Source organism: Lepidochelys kempii, chromosome 8 (genome assembly GCF_965140265.1).
Source record: "Lepidochelys kempii isolate rLepKem1 chromosome 8, rLepKem1.hap2, whole genome shotgun sequence".
In the NCBI taxonomy this organism is placed as follows: domain Eukaryota; kingdom Metazoa; phylum Chordata; order Testudines; family Cheloniidae; genus Lepidochelys; species Lepidochelys kempii.
The window spans coordinates 36,216,281-36,232,317 of record NC_133263.1 but is presented as its reverse complement, the minus strand read 5'-3'; the positions used below and the strand labels follow the sequence as shown (position 1 = coordinate 36,232,317).

Here is a 16,037-nt window from a genome sequence, read left to right as displayed (position 1 = left end):
GCTTTTGAAAATTTTACCATTCGATAATTTTAGGAACAGGAAAACCCCATTTGGCGAAACACATGGCTCCTTTCTAGATGATCATAATCCCACTTTTTTGTCCTGCATCCCCCTTAACTCTCTCTCCAGAAGTACAGTGCAGGGGTCTCTTGAGTTCACATTTTGTGCTGCAGTCATCTTCCCTTGTACTGCGTCCCCTCTCATTTGTTTTCTGTGTGTGGCATAGTTCTGGCAGAGTTCTCTATTTACTCTCTAATTTTTATATTGCCATTTGGTTTTAAAACACTTACTCAGTGTGCAAAACCATAAAGAGCCAAGGCCCACCCTCCTTATTCAGGGCTATGCCATGTTTCTGTATTGAAGGAGCTGGCATAAAAATGAATGGCATCATATTGCCCCAAGTTCTTACTCAGTCAGAACTCCCAGTGCAGTTTTGGTTGGTTAAGACAGCAGGATTTGGCCTGGTGACTATGCTGATGCCTCTTGGCAAACCTCTCTCACATTCCTCCAGGGGTCATATTCTTCTCACAGTTGCACCCATCTAACCACTTTGGCTTCAGTGGGGTTATGCGTGGGTAACTGAGAGCAGAATTTGGTTTAAATTTCCAGTAAAAGCTACCTCCATTCTGTAAACATTTCCTTTATCGCTTCCTGCAGATCCCTGGGACCTGCTATTGCCTTGTGTTGTATCATTTCTAGGTGAATGCCTTCCTTTGTGCAATATGGTGCCCAGCTGTGCACACAGAGATCCACAGGGGATCTGATAAGTGCCCTGAACTGTTTTTCTCTCTGCTTATATATCTTTAGTCCAGATTCAGTGCAGCCAGAGAGATATGTTAGCTCAGTATAGCAGAGAGTAGACCTACGTGGTTAAGACACTTTAATTCCATTTGATGGGCTCACTGGGGCATGAGCCACACACCTCTGGGGTCCGGGGGCTAAAGTCTTCTCTCAGCTATCTGGTGCAAATCACTAGACACTAGCATGATGAGAGTGGGCTTTGTCTCCTGGGGACCCAAATCCTTTCTTCCCCAGGGTCCAGTCCTGGGTGCTCCCAACTCCCACTGGTTTGAATGGAAATGGTGGAGCTGGGTATCTTGCACGAGAGGGTCAGCACCCATTAAGATTGGGCTCCAAGTGCAAAGGGGTTTGGTGGTTTCAGCACATCCCCCAATGGATATTTGTCCACCTTTCCAAACTGCCACAACACTGAGCAGAATTCGGCACAGGTAGTAGCCTCTGCTCCAGAGTAGGCCAGAAGCAGCCTGCCAGGACTGAGTCACATCCTCCCAGCAGGCAATTCTGTGCTACAGAAAGTGACTTGATTTTGGAGAAGGAATTATAGAGAAACTGGTGCTGCTATTACAAATACACTTTTAAATAACATTTAGAATTGAGGATTTTTGACATCCCTTTTTAGTTTACTTCTGTCTTGTTTTCTTTGTCCATTCCAAGTGTCATTATTAGGCAATAAACATTACTATGCTGGATCTTTAGCTGTCTTCTCTACTTCATCCATTCTTCACTGTCCATGTGTTTGCTATAGTACCCATGGCTGGAACTGTGACTGTGTCTGAATTACTTGACATTAAATGATTTATCCATAATGTCATTGTTTTAGAATGATGATGAGGACTATTATTTATTATTCGTATGGCATCATAGGTGTGCATGACACTTTAGAGACAAAAATTGACTGGCCCTACCACAAAGATCTTATAATATAAATTAAACATAAAATTGTTGTATATTTTTACATTATTTTCTTTCTGTCACTGTCCCAGTGAGTTTATGTAACGTGAAGGGATTATGTTATCAGCCATCAATTTAATGAGACTTCATGGAACCAACCTAGATTATTTTCAACAGTCATGCATTGAATTGTGCTGCACAGTGGGGGTGGGATTTGATCCAGAGGAAAAAGGGTTGCAGTATAGATGAAAGCTGTGCGGAAAAAACTAACTCATTTAGTAGATTTGCCTCTCCCACCACTATCCCTCCTTTTTACCATTAAATAAAAGGCAGGGTTTGCATCTGAAAAAATTAACATTTTTTCAGCAAAAATTGTGAATAGTGAAAATTCTCTATGAAAATATCATTTTCCCTGGTCTCAAGGTAGAATCGGATCACTTCTCCCTTCCTTCCCATCTGCTATGAACAAATATGTTCACCCAGCAGAAAAAAATCTTGAACAGATTCATCCACAAGCAATAAAAATCACATCTAGCTGCTTTGGCAAATTTGTATTAAATCTCTCAAAACGCAGGCTCGGCCTTTACACATGCAATACTCCACATCAGTGATCAAATGGAGAACAGATTGCTTGCTGTTTGTATGGAATTCATAACACCAACTGTGAAAAAGAGACTGTCAGAACTTTCTGAGCTGCTACCAAAAGTATCTTGTTAAGCCAGCCATGATTTTTTAGATCTGACTAAAATCTAAATGAATTTGCTGTTTATATATTCCAGGAAAAACTGTTTTTTTCAAAATTAAATGCTAAAAATGTGATTACGTCGACTAAAATTGGTTCACAAAATCCACCGAAGGGAGGTTCATTTGTTGCATTTCTGAGACTGGGGCAGCTGGTCCTGACAGCTCAAAAGAGTAATGTTTCCTATTTGTGAGGTGAGCAATGCCTGAGGCCTGTGGAGCACTGCTCACCTCAGCAAAATAAAATCATGCTTCTTGCCTATTTTAGCTATCCCTGTTGTTTTTATGCTGGTGCCACCAGTTGTGACAGTATAGTAGCTCCTCCTTCATCATTAGTCACACTGGAGTTATAGACACTGACAATGAAAACCTCCCAATCTTTGGTCCCCTCCAGTCAGGTCATGGCCCCTCTTGTATTTCTCAAGTTTGATGGCTTCCCAAGGTGGAATGTACATTTTCATTAATGATTCCAACCACAACATGATTGACCTGGAGAACTTGGAACATTTGACCAAGTGAAAGGGGCTATACTGATGAAATCCAGGCGTGTAAAGGTGCGGCTTTCCCTTTCCATGCTTCTACCAGAACAGAATATGCACAGTATTCCCCATCAGGCAAAAATACAGGGAAGGGGAAAGCAAAAAAGCTGAGCTAAACAACCCAAAAAACTCCAAATGTGAGTTCTTCCCAAAAGAGGACATATGATGATTTGACGTAATGGGGAGGCCAGAGAACATCAGATCAGACCGCATGCTCCAACAACAAATCGTCTGTATGAGTCTGCATCACAACTGAAAAAAAATCACCTCTGTGCAGAGTCAGCACAGGACCTCAGCACCATTTAGGTCCCACCTTAACCCCTTAGAGCTAGTGCAGAAGGTTTGGGCTGGCCTTCTGCAAAGGGGTAAATTTTATCCCAGTTGAGGAGGAACTTGATTAACTGCTTCTCAGAGGACATGCTACCCTAACCCAGTATCGGCCAAGGAAAGCACATGGAGGCACCAAAGCTTGGGAGATTCTTGATGTCATCGTCTCTAATGAATGTTGAAGGAAGATGCCTGTAGTGGTGGCACTAGGATGCAGAAAGGACAGAATAGGTAAGAAATTCTCTATTCCTGTCATCTGTAATAATGACTATGCTAAAAGTCTCCTCTCTTGCCTGCAGTGTGAATATCTGTGTGTGCTGCATTCATTCCCTCCCCAGAACCCGTGTGCAGTTCAGCGGAAGTTTGACATGCAGGACATGTGCAGCCTGCGTCATAGAGGTTCACAGTGCAGAGCGGAGTGACTGGAGATTCCCCCTGCCCCTTTTTGGATCACTGCTTTAGAACAAATGTTCACAGTGTGCAAAATGAAAAATTTCTGATTTATTTTTGCACGTTGATAAAAAGAAACAAAACCAGGTGGATTTTGACGCTCTCTGGCTTCTCAAGTAACTACTGCTGTTTTTCTCCTATTTAGACCCTCAGAAAGAGAATCATTTTTTCTATATTAGATACTTCCAAAAGTGGTGGGCTAAGACAGGCTCAAATCCCAAATTATTTTCTCTTTGCTTTTTATAAAATACTTTTTATCCTAATACCAAGGCATGACTCTAGCATTCCTAGCACCTGATGCCATTCTTACTTTCCTTCTGGTTTTACCTCCTATACCTTTGCAGTTGCTGGGGAATACCAGGTATAGTGTAGTGAGGACACTTAGTGTCTCCTGGTGGAACATTCCACCCTAGCAACTTCAGCAGGGTTTTTCTTGCCTAATTTCTATGAGAAATTTTCTAGAGAATGCTAATTAAGGGACAAACCCCAACAACCCAGAATGCTGTATAAATAATACATGCTACTGGGACATATTGACTTATTCATGGTACAAGTCTTTTTTTGGTTCTTTCTCCCATCGGGTTCACAAGATGATATAATGGACCAAATTCTTCTCTCAGTTATCCAGTTAGAAATCCAGTTACTCCATTGATTTCAGTGGATCTGCACCCAAGTAACTGAGGGCAGACCTTGGCCTACTGTATTCATACAAGAAGAATAAATGCCCCTAGCCATGTGATTGGTTGAGGATATTTGGGTTGAACTGATGTGAGGCAGTCTGAATCTTAGCTTTTCCCCTGACTCCATTCTGAACAGTTTTACGGACCTGATCAGTTTGGATAAATTACTTCTCTCTAAAAGTGTACTGTTAATCTGTTGCAAGTGACTGATTTCATTGGCGCTGAAAAGTCTTCCATTACAAATAACTATGTATCTCTCCTGCTTGTTACAGCCATATCTTAATAGAAACAACAGATCACTGGTGAAGTTCAGTTTAATTTCACAAGTGTATGTGAATTGTACAGTGTGGTTGAGACCGTGCAGTGTCCCATGATACAACTCATTCCTGGAACACAATTGCCAAGAGGATTCACATCTGTGTTACTGTCTGGGTTGAAAAATTAATTAGATTACTTCCCAGCATTTCTTTTAAAAAATCCATTGCTGTTATAGGTTTCTGGATTTTCAATACTCTGTCCCCTCCCTGTCTTCCAACCACCTCTCCTCCATGCCCACCCAACCTTTGATTATTTGAAAGTTTTTCCTTTCAGCACCTGTATGCTTTTGTGTATCAGACGTTGTGGTTTCTGGAATAACTCTAGGGCCCAGAGCATGCAGTTGTTGCAAGAAAAAAAAGTAGTCCTCAGTCCAGCAGGGAGAGTAGAGATATGCTGGACTTGTGATGGGGCCATCAAAGGATCAGTGTATATATGTGTGAGAATGGGTGTGACAATCGGAGTCCAGACACCCCAAAGAGAGGACAGAGGTTCTGAACCCCAAAGAATAAGCAATTGAATCAACTGGTTGTATCTGATGTTACTGTGTATAAAAATATATTGTGTCAGGTCTTTTATGAAAGCCTGTAATGTTCTGGCAGTATTCTGTAATATTTTTATCCCCACCAGGTCTCTGTTGTGTGTGGAGTGTGTGTGGCAAAGTGAACTGAAAGCTGGGGGCTGGTTTCACTCCATTGGGGGTGACGAACTAGAGGTGGAAAATCCAAGTGTTGGGTAGTTAAGAACTTGGGGGACACAGATTTGGGGGAACTTGGCACTGGAAGGGCTGTTGAGGTCACCCTGCCAGGGGTTACTAGGTCGGTGGAAGCCAGGGTGAAAACTTACGCTCATAGGCTGGCTACTGGTGTCAGAGCTCTGAGCCATGGCAGCCTAGTGTTAGGCCCCCCAGGTTACAGGGCAGGTGGTGACAGAACTCCTTACTGGTCTGGGTGGTGCCCAAAACATTGCAGTGGCATAGCTGGCAGGATTTGAATCTGTGTGGAGAATCTCCCAGCAGCCAGCCTACAAGCATAAAGGTGACCTCAACATCCCCTTCCGGTCCCAAGTCCCACCAAATTCAATCTCAGGCTCTACATGTCTGTAATAGCTAAATTCCCTTTTCTAATACAAGTTACCTATTGCCACTGAACAGTTTCCAAGCATGCTCTCTGTCCAAGACGTGCACTTCACTTCGATGCTGGTCCTGAGTTTTTGGGTGTCCTTCACTTCAAAAGCCCTCTCTTTTAAGGGTTTGCAGTTTTTTTGTCTTTCTCTCAGACTGTGGTGATTCATGGAGGAGAAATTCCTTCTCTCCTAGGCAGGGTCTACATTAAAAAATTAAGTGGACCCAGCTATGTAGCTCAGAGGTGTGAAAAATCCACACCCCAAGCTACGTAGTTAAGCTGACCTAGCCCCCAGTGTAGACAGCGGTAGGTCAATGCAAGAATTCTTCCACTGACCTAGTTACCACACCTTGGGAAGGTGGGTTAGCTACAGTGACCAGAGAACCCCTCCCATTATTGCTAGGGTGACCAGATAGCAAGTGTGAAAAATCAGGATGCAGGTGGGAGGTAATAGGCACCTATATAAGACAAACCCCCAAATATCGGGAATGTCCCTATAAAATTGGGACATCTGGTCACCCTCGTCATTGCAGGGGGTAGTTACACTGAAGCAGTACAGCTGTCCCACTGTAGTGGTTTAAGTGTAGACTTAGCAGTTTTCCAAGACTGGGGTTTGGTGTTTTTTTTAATTTTAAGTTGTTTCAGTGTTTTCCCTCCATGCTAATGATCCACCATTGTCTCTTCCTGGCTGTACAATGGATGGGTACTTGAAGTAAGTTCTGTGTAAACAACTGGTTTAGGAGGAGCCGTCCCTGTTCTGTGCTTGACTAGTATGCTCATGACCAGAACTACAATTTCTAGATACATAATTACATACATTTCTAATCCCATTCTGTCTATGTATCTCCTAAGGACCATCAAGTTAGAACATTACAAGCTTTCATAAAAGACCTGACTTGGCATATTTGTATACACAATAACATTGTATACAACCAGTTGGTTCAGCTGCTTATTCTTTGGGGTTCAGACCCTCCGTTCTCCCCTTGGAGTGTCTGGACCCTGATTGTCTCAGTGGGTATGGTCAGGGTCCTGTTTATTGGATTACCAAGGCACCTGGGGAATCTGCTGGAAAGGAAAGAGAAGAGTTGTGAGGCTATTAGAGATCATGACTAGAGGTCACAGAGCTGTTATGGGGAGGAGAGGGGACAATGATAAGTTTGCTGGGGTGCACAAGGGAGGCATTACTGAGCAGAAGGAGGAAACCAAGAGAAGAGGAGGAGAGAATGGTAGGAGATTTCAATGTGTTTGGGGAGGTTTGGGATAATCATCCAAGCCTTTGGGTGCTTATCAGAACTGGACCACGGAACACTTTGAGATCTGCTGATGACTAGTCTACATCGGTTGGATTCTGCTGCTATTTGTGTGTTCAGAACACATTATTTTCACTGGAGTACATTTTTAATTAGTATATTTTTCTAACCTTTGCAGAAGCTGAAGAGCTCTATCAGAAGAGAGTTTTAACCATCACTGGGATCTGCGTTGCATTGCTTGTGGTTGGAATAGTATGTGTGGTCGCTTACTGTAAAACCAAGTGAGTACCGGCAAACAAGTCAAATCTAACAGCAATATTCAAGCTTTGGGTTCACGCTTCTAGCTATGGCACTTATTGACTAAGATAATACTCAAAGGAGATGCTGTACTGTGCTTCTCACTTACACCAGAGAAAATGCAAGGTCTAATAGGGCAGGGGAGTGGAAATCAAAACTCTCTCTATGCCTGACGCTGGGTAGAGCTCATAGGTGTACCAGATTGTGCAGAAATTCTGCATTTCAGCTGAATCAACCCCATTTTGCTAAGTCAGGCAATGTCCTGTGGATGAGAGAAGAAGACTCCCTGTAGCATTGGGAAAAATCCATTATGCTGGAACCTAGGTGACCGTGACTTCTGGTCTCATCTCCGCTGATGATTGGTTATATTTCAGTGAATTTCATAACAATTACTGTTGAGCAAGGCTTCATAAGCTTTCCTAGAAGACAATCAAATATAATTCCCTTCATTTTACAAATAAGTTAACTGAGAGATTGCATGAGGTCATTGCAGGCAAAACTGGGACTAGAACACAGGTCTCTAATATGCAAACCCAAGTCTCATTCAAAACCACATTCCCTTGCCTAATTAATATGCCAGATCTATGTGCCTGGCTGGCCTTCTCTAACCAACCATCGCTCTAACCACTAGCCATACTTCTCTCCCAGAGCCAGCAACAGAACCCAGCATTCCTGATTCCCAGCATTCTGCTGCTGTCTAGAAAATGGCTGTACAACCTGTTAAAAAGTGTGTGTTCACCTCGGTCCCCCTTCAGTTGCTGCTCCTCACAGAATATAACAGTCACTCCTTTAGCTCAGGTGTAGAGGTCTGAGGGTCCTGGGATCAGACCTCATTGACAGCCCACATAGTGAGTTCTCTTGGTTGCATGCAGCTGAAAGTTGAAGCTATAGGCTGGAAGCTGAACCTAGACAAATTCAGACTGGAAGTGAGGTGTAAAATGTTACCAGTGAGGGTAATCAACCATTGGAACAATTGACCAAGGGTCATGGAGTATTCTCCATCATTGTCAATTTTTAAATCCAGAATGGATATTTTTATAAAAGATCTGCTCTAGGAATTATTTTGGGGAAGTTCTCTGGCCTGTGTTATGCAGACAGTTGGACTAAGATGACCACCATGGTCCATTCTGGAATCTACAAAACTGTGAATTTTCTTTTTAAAAACTACTAGTTTATTTAATTCACAGAGGGAGGAAACATCTTTAAAAAAGGGTTTCACCATTATAACCTGTCTGTTATGGTGTGACGTGCAACAAAACCCAGATGTTCCACATTGCGACCATTTGTCACACATTGGCTTGTATTGCATAGTGGTAGGCTTGAAGGCTGAGAGTTATCACTTCGACTCTGATTTGCTGTGAGGTCGCCATAAGGAACTCATGTAACTTCTCCGTACCTTAGTTTTTTGCCGTCTGAAAATGGGGACAATAATACCTCTCTGCCATGCAGGAGGTGTGTGAGGCTTAATCAGTTTGAGAGTCTCAGCCAAAAGGACAAAACAATCTTATTATTAATACAGATATTCACTTGATTACTGAAGGTTTCAAACACACGTCTCTCATTTGCCCAGGTAGAAATAATGGAACAAACCCTGAAGTCGTAAGTCAGTTTTCACGGCATCTCCACTGTGGAAAAACTCCTACCCCCATGAATGTGCATGGGTGAGAGGGAAATGGGAACATGTCCCTGCTGATCTGTTGCACCGACTGGGTTAGCCGGGCCTGGGCAGTGGGGGAATCAGCTGTGCCCAGACATACATCCTGATGATCTTCCTGCGTTGGTGCATCCCCATACCATGCCTTCCTGTGGGCCGTGCCTTAAAGGCATATGTGGCTCTGGCCCTCTGTAAAGGCTTCAGAAGTTAGCTCAGGGGTGTTACACTTAGAATTTTGACCATGTTTCTCCCAGCTGTGGTGTTGGCCCAGGATATGCAGTGGAGACAAGCTTCTGCGACTCAGGCAGCACAAAGAGAACCCCACGCTAAGCTATGGACAGAGTCTATCCCTGCCCAAGTCTGTAAGGAGTTTTGGCTCCTAATCTGATTTTAGTGGAAGTTAGGAGCCTAAATACCTTTGAGGATCTGGACCTGAGAGAATAAGGCAAAGGTATCCATCTGCTGAATCTCCAGGAGCAAAGTGCAGGTCTCTCCCCAGCAATCTCATGCCAGGGGTGACAGCTTGTCAGAACATTCTTTTCCACACATCTGGGTTCACAGCAGCATTGTGGCTACCTGCTTGAAATGCTTTTCAGTACAGAGCACAGCGCCAACCAATTTCACTCTGGGGGCCGGAGGAAGAAATGGGGGCAGGGGATTGAGTATTTTGCTTTTATACTAGTTTATCCCACAGTATTTCCTCCATTAGTTTCTGCTAAATGGATGCTAGAAGGTGGAGGCTCTGTTCCAAAACCATGCTTCAGGGGTTAATCCAGGCAAGCAGACAGCTGCCTTCTGTAGACCAGCACCTGGTCACTGTACATCCAGTATCGCCTTGCTGTGGAGCAGCCACCGGGCTGCACTTCACCGTGCTGACTCATCAGACACTTCCGCAACGCTTGTTCTTCTAGACCTTGTCTACACGGGCAAAAATAGAACCCATCGATCACCAGCACTGGAGCTCCAGGGGTGAGAGATGGAGCGTAGACAGGAGACAGTAAGTTCCTGAGCCGCCCTGTCTTCATCTCAGTTTCTACCGTGCTGCCATTGGTGGAACTGCATCAGAAGGCACCCAGAGTGAATTCCAGGTCCTGTTTTTGCCAGCATAGATGCAGCCTGCTCACCTGGAGAGACAGCGCTCAGTCCATATCTAAGCATGGGCTTTTCACATTGGCCTTGTCTTCACTGACAACATTGCCCTCCATTAGTGGGAGCAATGGGAGGAGCATCAGCAAAGGCAGACCACGTGCATTTTTGCCAGCATGTCATCTAGTAAGCCTAGATGATATGATGGATTCAAACTTCAGTGGCTTTCAGTGCCGGTAGCTATAGTACTGTATATGTAGTACAGTGTTTCCACTATTGCTTCTGCTAGAGGAGCTGCGCAGCACAGACAGCGCTTAGATCTGTAATTGGGACCAAGCTGCAAAGTTTGATCCAAACTTTACCAAATACCACCTGACTTCAGAACTGCCATTTTGGTTTGGGCCCATCGCTGCTTACGTGCTTCAGAAAACCTCAAACGTTGCAGAAAGATCCTAACGTTGTGGAACGTTGTCTTGTGCTCATGATTTTCCATTGCCCTGAGCTACAGCATGCTGAAAGTGTCTCTGAGACATGAATTCGAAGCATGGCCTTGTCCTCCTTATTGTCTGACACCCCTACAGGGCTTTGGGTGTGAAGAGTCCAAGGAGATATTAGAATTCTAAGTAAACCCTATGAATCCATTTCTCCTTTGTGCATTTTTAGAAAACAACGAAAACAAATGCATAACCATTTACGGCAAAATATGTGTCCCACCCATCCGAACCGGAGCCTTGCCAACGGCCCCAGTCACCCCCAACTGGATCCGGAGGAAATTCAGATGGCTGATGTAAGTGGCTTTGGTATAAGGCAGTGCAGAAGTGTATTGAATGCCTTTTTTCAGCCAGTGATTTTGTTTAGATGTAACATTAAGAATTTGATGTTAAAAGCTGAAATTGAATGGAAATTTGTTTTTTAAAAATGGAAAACCACTTGGGCTGGGTTTAGGACAGAAATGTATGAACTAATCATATTTAATTCTCTGCCACTCTGTGAAATGCTCCTGGTATTTTCTGTTCATTGACAATATCCCAAAATGCAACATTCTGGACCACTACAAATACCATGGACTACGCGGCTGGTGAGGGTGAGGCTGTTATCTTGAAGAGCCATTGGTGTGCATGGCACTTTAGGTAGGGCCTTGTTCTGCCACTGTTGCTTCAAATCAGTAGCACTTTGCTCAAGGTAGTAAGTCCCATTGGGGTGCTCAGACACCACACTGATGGGCACAATTTAAGACCATAGGCTCTGATCCAGCAAAGCACTTAAGCACATGCTCAGTTTAATGTGTGTGGGTAAGTTCCCTTAAATTCAGTGGGACTATGAATGTGATTATGTTGATTTGGGGCATTTGGAAAAAAATGAAAGTGGGAGGCAACCAGATTCATGATGAGTAAAGACTCAGGACGGGATTCTTTCCTGTGCCAGCGCTCCAGCATTTCCTAACTTTTGAGTGCTCAGCTTTGCAATGTATGTGATAATTTATATGTCGTCCCGTGTATAATACATAGTGGACCAGTTCTTGCTGGCTCCTGGAGATAGGTATAACGGGTCCCTTGTCAGTTGCACAAGTGCCAAGCACAGACAGAGGAGTCGGGAGCTAGGCAGACAGACAGGCATGAATACGGACAGAAAGAGAATCTGAAAAAAGCAGCAATAGTGCCTTCCCAGGCTGCGGCCCCACACAAAACCTTGCAACATCTGTTGATGCTGTGAGTAGGAATAACCCATGCAAGAGCTGAGGTTGACCATTGCCAGGTCAGGGACCGTACTGGTATACATATACAGACTAAGCACCATGTCTCCAAGGCCCTCAACATTCATCAACACCCTTTCAGAGTTCCCGTGTTGCAGCCTCTCCTTGACATATTGAAGAACCCAGAACAGCGCCACAGAACAGCCACTACTTTTTAACCTTCTGGGCCGCTGCTGTTCTTCTCAGCTCTTTAAACTGGACACAGATGCCATGTGATCATGTACTTGTTACGTGGTTTGATATATAGACTCATAAGCATTAAGGCCACAAGGGACCATCATGATCGGGGTCCTCAACCTTTTTCTTTCTGAGGCCCCCCCTAACATGCTATAAAAACTCCACAGCCCGCCTGTGCCACAACGACTGGTTTTCTGCATATAAAAGCCAGGGCCGGTGTTAGGGGGCAGCAAGCAGGGCAATTGCTTGGGACCCCACGCCACAGGGGGCCCTCAAAGCTAAGTTGCTCAGGCTTCTGCTTCAACCACAGGTGGCAGGGCTCAGGGCCCTGGACTTCAGCCCCATGCAGTGGGGCTTTGGCTTTCTGCCGCGGGTCCGAGCAAGTCTAATGCTGGACCTGCCTGGCGGATCCCCTGAAACCTGCTCCCAGGCTCCCAGAGGGCCCCAGATCTCTGGTTGAGAACCACTGATCATGAAAATCTAGTCTGACCACCTGCATATCAGACCCCAGAACCTTGCCCATCCACTCCTGTGATAGACCTCTAACCTTGGGCTGAGTTACTGAAGTCCGCAAATCAAGTTACCGAGAATCCACCATCTTCACTAGTTTAAACTTGCAAGTGACCCATGCCCCAGGCTGCAGAGGAAGGCGAAACCCCTCCCCACCCCGAGTCAATCAATGAGCAGTTGCCTGATGTTTGGGACTCTCTTTATTACAGTATATTTCTAAAAACGTTTCTGCCACTGACCATGTGATACGGAGGGAAACAGAGACGACGTTTTCAGGAAGTCATTCCTGCTCCCCATCTCACCATTGCTCCACAGCCACTCCAACTTCAAGCCAGAGGTGAGTGTGCCGTCCCCCATCCCCACACACACATCCATCCTATTCCTGCAAGAATATCTCAAGAGTGTAGCAAGAAAACCATTTCTTAAATCAGAGCAAATACCAAATGTTTTTCTTTTCACCTGCTTGTTCACTGCTCATGAGTGTTTGCAATATTCTGTCACTTCAAGTGACACAGAGAAAATAGATGCACGAGAGAAAAACACTGAAGATTATTCTACATGGAGTTTGATTTTGTGATAGTTTTGGAGAAAATTCTTTTTAGCTGTGGGGTTTGGAACATATATAACTCAGATAATCAGCATACACTAGACTTTGGGTAAAAGGAAAAAATTTTCAGAAGCTCCTAAGTTCCATTTACAAAAAGGATGTAGGGCCAGATTTTTGAAGGTATTTAGGTGCCTAAAGGTGCAAAATGAGCTTTTCTAAAGTGCAGATTAGGTGCTCTCCTATCTGCATCATTATGCACCTAAATACCTGTAAAAGTCTGGCCCTTAAGTTCATAAGTCACTTTTGAAGATGGGACTTAGGCTCTTAAGACGCTTTTGAAAACTTTACCCTTTATCTCATTTGCATACTGCTATCCTCTTTCTAAATACTTTATGTAGTACTAGAGCTGCAAAATTTGGATTCAGATCCAAGTTTTGAAGAATCCAAATTTCAGAGGTATTCAGGGGGCATTTACAAAATACAGATCTGGATCCAGATTCAGATCTGAGGAGCTCTGCAATGTCAAGAGTGTTTGGATTCTGGAGTTTGGTTTGGGGCTCTCTCTTGTAGTTTCCATTTTTAAATGTCAGAATTCTGACCTGTGATCTCAAAACTATGAACTATGGCCGTCTGGTGACCCTGTCGTGGCAAATGTGCTTTGTATGTCTGTGCATGGATAGTTGCTCCTGAAGATGACTGCTGTGAAGCATTTAGAGCTAAACTTTGAACATGGAAAACTATGTTGTATCTTCACAATCTACACAAACAGGAAGTTGTACACAGATCAGTTAAGTGTATCTACACATACATTAATCCATGAAGCACACACAGATGTGTATTTTGCACAGGCAGTTGCCTGCATATTTTATATATACTAATGCATATTTCACTTGTGTTTAGAAATATTCTCCTATACATACCTGTATAAGAAGAGAGGGCTATAAATATTGTTAAACATTTAGGTCTAAACTTTCAAAATTGGGGTCCGATTTAGCAGGTGCAATTTTGCATCAATAAAAACTTGTTCATGCAACTTGTTACAGGTGAAAGAATGTTGGTGCAGATGCTTGTCTTTGCACTTTGCACCTACAGATATGGAGGTCATTCTGCGGCTGGCTTGAAAATCTGGGTCTCAATATCTTGTGCGATGTTAGGTCATCAGTGAAATAGCAATAGTTCTTGTTAACAGGACAGGGTCAAGGTGGAAGAAACAGCGCATCCATGAACCAGAGCCTTTTACCTTTTTGAAGGGCATTTCCAATTATAAATTAATCTTTTCCATTTTTATAGTGTCCAGGAAAACCCTGGATTGCATCTTCAAATGCCCTGGAGCAGGGCTAAGAGTAGATGGACACTTTCTCTTTGTGAATCCTCTGTTTCTTCCCCTTTGATGGTTCCAGTGAATACTGTGCTTATGCCAGTAACTGAAGTCGGTTCTTTGAAGGTGCAATCAACATTAAAACATGATTGTAAGATGACACTCTGAGGTCCATATTTATGTCCCATTGGTCAGTTGCACCAGACCAGATGTGTTCATCTGCAAGGCAAAAGATGTCAGGTCTGATTCTGATCTCACTTACACCAGTTGTCCACCAGTGTAACTTTAGTGTTTGGTAGATGTTGATGAATCCTTTGCATTCCAAGTGTTTGGAGAAAAAGGACCAGAAGGCAAAATGTTGACTTTTTTAGAAAACATTCTCTTACATAAGTTACTCTAGCAGTGTGGCTATTCTATTATTCAGTCCTCAAAGCTTGGTGATTTAGACCTAATATTTTTCAGCTATTGTGCATTCATGAGTTGCACTCACAAATTACACAATAGACATGTGCAATCCTGAGTTGTGTGTACAAAAGTATATGTGCATGCAAAACTCCGATTTACATGGTCTCATTACATGTTTTTCACTCATTTCACAATGGTTAGGCCTTCTGACGGGCAGATACCTATTGGGATTTACAAAGTGCCTAACTCCCATCAAAAGTCAGTGGGAATTAGGTGCCCAACTCACTTAGGAATTTTAAATCCTACAAGGCACCAAAATACTGTCATGAATTGGTGCTTGATCTCTAAAACTCTGTCTTTCTGAGTAAACTGCCATGAGCAAATGTTCTTGAAGACACACCCAGAGCAGATGAGTTGAATGTGAAGCTGCCATTTCACTCCTCCTCTTTTCTAACCAGAACACCATTTGAAGTTGTAAATGCAGTTGATGGTTGCACCTGAGAGTAGGCCTGGGTTTAACCATAATTAACAAGTTCTTTGGATCAGGACTGTTCTTCTGCTCCGGCATCCCTGTGAACTCCAGCACCTAATTCTCTGCTGGCATAACTTCATTGACTCCAATTGCCTGATCTGCACTTGCCATAAGGCAGTCAGGCATTTGTTTGTCCTCCCGTGTGCCCACAAGCAGTTGCACCCAAATTCATTGTGGACAAAACAAGTGAAGGCCAAGTTTTGCAAATCGCTCCCGCCCCCCCGGTAAACACATTGCTTTTAGAGAGAGAAGCAAAGTGGATACAGAGTGTGGATTTCTAACCTTCCTTCAGAATGGCTCCAAGCCACAGACTGCCTGAAGGAACAGGTGTGGTGTAGCAGGACATGGCAGAAATTCTCCCTGACTGTTGTTGATCTGTGGTTTGCTCTGCAGGCAGGAAAGCCACACATGGAGCTTGGACCGGACGGAGAGCCTGACTTCTGATTCGCAGTCTGGTATGATGCTGTCTTCAGTGGGAACCAGTAAATGCAACAGCCCTGCCTGCGTCGAGGCCCGCACCCGGCGAGGAGCTGCGTATTGCGTGGAGGACTCGAGAAGACCCACGATGCAATACAGGGATTCGGTGGATTCACTGCGAGACTCACCACACAGCGAAAGGTCAGCCCTCACTGCTTTGTGC

At 43.9% G+C, this 16,037-nt stretch overlaps 1 protein-coding gene across 2 annotated transcripts in view; it reads left to right on the top strand.

Moving 5' to 3' along the window:
- NRG2 (neuregulin 2) overlaps positions 1-16,037 on the top strand; it is a 317,255-nt gene that overhangs the window by 289,453 nt on the left and 11,765 nt on the right. For both annotated transcript variants that reach the window (XM_073356050.1, XM_073356049.1), the window contains 4 exons: positions 7,297-7,399; positions 10,819-10,942; positions 12,805-12,932; positions 15,791-16,015. In XM_073356050.1, coding sequence (XP_073212151.1) covers positions 7,297-7,399; positions 10,819-10,942; positions 12,805-12,932; positions 15,791-16,015 — 580 coding nt within the window. The remainder of the gene's footprint in view (positions 1-7,296; positions 7,400-10,818; positions 10,943-12,804; positions 12,933-15,790; positions 16,016-16,037) is intronic.